This window comes from Hemiscyllium ocellatum, chromosome 22 (genome assembly GCF_020745735.1).
Source record: "Hemiscyllium ocellatum isolate sHemOce1 chromosome 22, sHemOce1.pat.X.cur, whole genome shotgun sequence".
Classification (NCBI taxonomy): Eukaryota; Metazoa; Chordata; class Chondrichthyes; order Orectolobiformes; family Hemiscylliidae; genus Hemiscyllium; species Hemiscyllium ocellatum.
Genome location: NC_083422.1, coordinates 33,931,094 through 33,936,402, shown reverse-complemented (window position 1 = coordinate 33,936,402; position 5,309 = coordinate 33,931,094). Strand labels below are relative to the sequence as shown.

The 5,309-nt window shown below is 41.4% G+C and overlaps 1 protein-coding gene across 1 annotated transcript; it reads left to right on the top strand.

The window, feature by feature from the left end:
- The first annotated feature begins 2,732 nt into the window (after positions 1 to 2,732).
- Positions 2,733 to 4,703, top strand: LOC132826474 (homeobox protein HMX3-A-like). Its single transcript, XM_060842432.1, has 2 exons — positions 2,733 to 3,362; positions 3,457 to 4,703. The coding sequence occupies exons 1-2, from the start codon at positions 3,068 to 3,070 to the stop codon at positions 4,059 to 4,061; spliced, it is 900 nt and encodes a 299-aa protein (XP_060698415.1). The 5' UTR covers positions 2,733 to 3,067; the 3' UTR covers positions 4,062 to 4,703.
- The last annotated feature ends 606 nt before the right edge of the window (positions 4,704 to 5,309 follow it).

Below are 5,309 nucleotides of genomic sequence, written 5' to 3'. Positions count from 1 at the left end.
TTTTAGTTTCATTATTACTGGTTATTCCACATAATTGTATCAATTACCCTAACCCTGCCGCGCATTGTTGTTAATGTAATTAATGGTGTTGCATCCTATCCAGTTCCTATCAACATGAATATTAATTCAACTATAATATAAAGAGACGATGAAAAAGTTCCCAAAGGATAACAAAGGCTAAATCTGTCACACGGCGGATTCGAAAGAATATCTGCGCACGTTGTCCGCATGTGCCTACACAAACTGAGATTCATGTTTTGATGTCAAACCTTTCTGGGAGTGGTGTCACTGGCCGGGGTTTGAATGAGGAACTGCGGTGTTGGCATCAATCAGAAGAAACCCCAAACATATTCACGTTTCATTTGAAAGAAGTCACAATCCCATTTCGAACATTATTTGGTTCATTGTTCTCCAACTTCATCTATTGCATGTCCCGTTTGATGGCCCATTTTAGATTTGTTTGAAACAGTTAGAAAACATGTCTTGTTTTCCATTTGAGTGTCTATGGATATTACAGTGTGTATGATCATTCAGTAGGTGCTTTTAACTAACTAACTGGTTTGCCACCCCTCATCTCCACCTTCCCCTCCCCTCACCCCGCCACACCGCCTTGCAAATAATCTTCCAAACAATCGTGCTCAGTCTCCTTGACTATATTTCAGTTCGCAGGCAAATATGTAACATTGTAGAACAAAGGAGCTTTATAGCGTTGGCGTAATGAGGTTCGAACTTTAGAAGTAAGTCCAGTCCCTTTTATAATGAGTATAAACACGACAATCCTTCTGTGCGTGCAGGTGATTCTCTTTTTGAAAGACAAATTAATTGCAAATGCAAATCATGAATTACTCTGCAGCCCGTGGGGAAATGTATTGTAGTTGTAATTATCTTTGCAACAGCTACCTTTACTGCCCTGCATAATCGTTAACATGTATTTTTATATATAAAGTGATGCACCCATGATTCATTTTCCCCATAGATTTGACTAAATGTTTTCTGGGTGTCAAGGCGCGTAGAATTGCTTAATTTGCGTCTATCAGAATGGACAATAATGTAATTGTAATAGGTGCTGAAAGATAAAACGTTGTCGAGTTGTAGATGCCAGTAATTAAACATAAGAGTCAACGGCAAATACCTGGTATACTAGCCTGGTCGTTTATAGTACGATGCAGCCTAGTAACCAGTGGAATGGCACTAAGGTGTGCACATTATCATTCAGCCGAATGAAACGAAATGTATCATTGGGTAAACAGCTAAGGCCGCAGGTTGCAAATTATATACAGGGAATGATGATGGGTATTTCAATTTCAACGCACACCCATCCAAATGTGTTGGCATGTTTCTCAGTGCTATAACTTATCTGAATTATAGATAAGAGCTGGGCTGTAGTAATCATTGTCTATTATGCGCTGTCGGGCCAAACTGCAAATTGACGACATATATCCGCTTACAGTTCTGGAACATTATGTAAATACCTAAGTCATACAAACACTGTGCTGTATTCACGGTTAATGTAAAGGAAACGCATTTGTAATATGAAAATATAGATAAACTAAAATAAAACCTTAATTAAAGCTTTCAAAGCAAATACAACCGAATTCCCATGCAACACCCAGTTATGTCGTTAACCAAACTGAGCTGGCGCGCTGTGTAGAATAAAAGATCTGTCGTGAGATTTGCAGCGGTATAAATTAGAATAATAATAATCAAAACAGGCAGTCCTCGGTTGACATTTACCCAAACCAAGTGCTATATCTAAGTGGTAGCTTAATATAAAATTGTTCTCGTTTACTGACAAAATATGTCACCTTCTTCAGCTCTCCTGATAAATTAGCGCTGTAACATTTTTGTATGTGTTTCCATTGGGTTATAAGCTTTGCCAAAAAATAATACATGAAAAATATTAGAGTCCTTTCTGCGTGTATTTTAGGAAGCATATGTGCACAAGCAGTTCGAGACTTTGGTGTGTGTGTGTGTGTGTGTGTGTGGTGGGGGGTGGGGGGTGGAACTGGGGGTTAAAGTCAGGCAAACAGTGAAAATGGTTTGTCTCTATTAAATGAACTCATGAGAAATACAGTGTAACATTAAAGTGACATATGCGAAATCCTGCTTAAATCTGAGGTCATAGCATATCGGTTCTACTTATAAATCTTCATATACAAATTGGGCTTGCTTCCATAATAAAATTATTGCTATTTCTTGCAGTGCTACACTTCATAAAATCGCGTTTTAATGTGCCATATATCCCTGGCATATAACACTTTATCACGAAAACCTCACAAACTGAACGTCTCTGTTCAAAGCCGCATGGAATACTGCCTACATCTCTTTTCGAATCTGGCTGCTTCAAAGGCGGAGTAGCTTTATTTGCTGTTATTACACCATCCAGCCAAGATAGAACCTGGACTTTAAATAAAGACAAAGCCTGGAAAGTAACCGATTCATAGAAACCAGGCTGTTTTGCTTTCCCGTTGTAAAATGCACTGCCACAATGGGCACAAACCAAGGCTTGAGGCGCTCAAAGTGACAGAGGAGGAAAAGCCTGGGCACTTTAAACAAATTTCCCCTCCAGATGGAAATGAAGCAGCGTTTTGTGCCAATGGACAGGAGTAAGTCATTTGCCTACTGCTCGTCTAGTGGTGGTTTACAGGACGAGTTTCTTTTGTGGTATTAGTCTCGTCCTCATTTGCTGCCTAATTGGACTATATAAAGCCAATAACAGGCGAGCTCTTATAGCCTTAAGCGAAGCGCAAAGTATAGGGAGGTGGACTCATTACATGCCATTCTTTTTTTTTCCTTCGGTAATCCTATTTGCCATTGTGCGTGCCCAATCGCCGTATACTTTCTGCATTTAACTTGTATGACATTTTTATTTCATCATTATCATCTGGCGCCAGATTGAGGCTGAATGCCTCCGACTCTGTTGCAAATTGCTGTGGAGTTCCACTGTCCCCACATGCAAAAGTTTGGTGCGTTTTGCTGAACTCACGGGATTCTGAACAACGCGGTTCGCTTTCTTGCCCGAGCCTCCGCACGGTGCCTGCAAGTGTCTGCCCGGAGTCAGGCGGCCATGCCTGAGACAGCAGCGCAGGAGAGTCCCATCGCGCCTAAAGAGTCCTCCTTCTCCATCAAAAACCTGCTGAACTGTGATCGAAAGCCGTCAAAGCCTAAGACTTTGCTGTCGACCGTGAAAGGGGTGGTCGAGGGCGCGACTTTCTCCTTACCTCACTGCAGGGAGCCCGGCTTCCCCAGGTTTGAACTCCCAGCTCAGAGGTTTGCGCTGCCGGCGCACTATCTCGAGAGGTCCCCCGCCTGGTGGTATCCCTGTACACTCACATCAGGGGTGCATCTCCCACGGACTGAAGGTAAGTGATCTTTAAGCACCTTTCTGATGCCCCAGCTTCCTAATCGCCTTTGGTCTGCAGCGTGTCTAACCCCAGTGCTTTTCTATCCTGCTAGTTGTCGAGAAGAGCAGCGGATGTGCCCGAGACTCCTCCCCGGACAGGGACTCTCCCGAGCCGGTCCTCAAAATCGAGCCGGACCGTAAAGAAAAGGAAGACGCCAAAAGCCTGGAAGAGATCGTATTGGAGGAATCGAGCGACGCTGAGGAACAAAAGAAGGAAGATAACAACAGTGAGGACTGGAAAAAGAGGGCGGAAAGTCCCGAGAGAAAGCCCTGTAGGAAGAAGAAAACTCGCACGGTGTTCTCCAGGAGTCAGGTTTTCCAACTGGAGTCGACCTTCGACATGAAGCGTTACCTGAGCAGCTCAGAAAGAGCAGGGCTCGCCGCCTCTCTCCACCTGACTGAGACCCAGGTGAAGATCTGGTTCCAGAACCGCCGCAATAAATGGAAAAGGCAGCTGGCTGCCGAACTCGAAGCAGCCAACATGAGCCACGCGGCTCAAAGGATAGTCCGGGTGCCTATCTTATACCATGAGAACTCGGCTTCGGAGTCTGGGAGCCCTGGTAACGCACCAGTCACCCAGCCATTACTAACATTCCCACATCCAGCCTACTACTCACATCCTGTAGTCACATCTGTACCCCTCCTGCGGCCAGTCTGATTTTATTTTAATATTTATCTTGTTATTACCTTTTTTGTAAGATTAGACCTAATAGTTTTGAAGCAACGAACCACAAGAAGACCAGCTGTAAATGTCTACATTGCTCACATCCTCCAGCTTCAGCTGTACCCCTTTAAAGGCTACTCTGGGTTTATCAATTTATCCTCGTTTTATTTGACCAATTCCGTTTTGTAAGATTAAGCCATGTAGTTTTGAGACGATCTGCTGTAAATGTCTTTTTTTGTAAGTACTTAAAAGGAGTGGTGAAAATGTTGTTCCTTATTATGGTTTCACGTATCTGTGCAATATTGTACAATAGAAGTTAAAGCACTGTTTTAGAGTTTAAAGAAAATCATTGCAAGTTGAAACCCAATATACATTGGTCTAAACTGGAAGAACGTGTGACGAGTAGCGACTCTGGACGCTATCAAGTTTCTAATGTCAAGGCGCTTTAACTGAAGGACAATCAAAAAAATATTTAAGGTTCTTTTTATTTATTTAATGAATGTATCGTGACAACGTATATTAATTTGCTTGGATTGTAAATTTATTGACAGAGGTCAAAAGATAAAAATTTCTAAATTTTTTCAAATAATACTGTTCTGTTTATTATTTCTGATTATTTCACCAGATGTAAGATACTGCGAGAATAATTGGTGTTCTGTATGTTTTAGACAAAAAAAGAAATAAAATACTTGCGTTTTTGATATTGTAATGGCGAATTTTGTTGAACAGACTTGTTGTGAACAAAAATAAAATGTAAGCAGTCTTTGTTACTCAAATGTGTAGTTTCATACAACCATTAACTCAAGAAACAGGGAAACTACTGTTTTGCTAATAAAGTATGAATAACAACACTTGCGGCCAAAAACGACACGATATTTGCAAATACCAAAACATCATCAGTTGAAAAGTGTAAAATCTCATGACGTCCATACTTGCGGGCACAATTACTTAGCGGGAAATCGAGCTGGATTGATATTTTGGATGATGTGTACCTAATCTGGGGATACGTTATTCTACCCGGCAAAAAGAAACCCTACCTCAGCTTTTATACAATTATTGAAGCATTCTTAGTCAACTATTATGTGATATAAGGTGTATTTCATTTCGTGTTCAATGTATTGAGGTTCTTGTTTATTTGGTGAGCCACATTTAGCAATACGATCTCGGCTGAAGTCTCCTTCAACGGCGATATAGCATTGAAACCTCAGACAGTGTTTAATTAAACTAACAAGTTAGGAAACT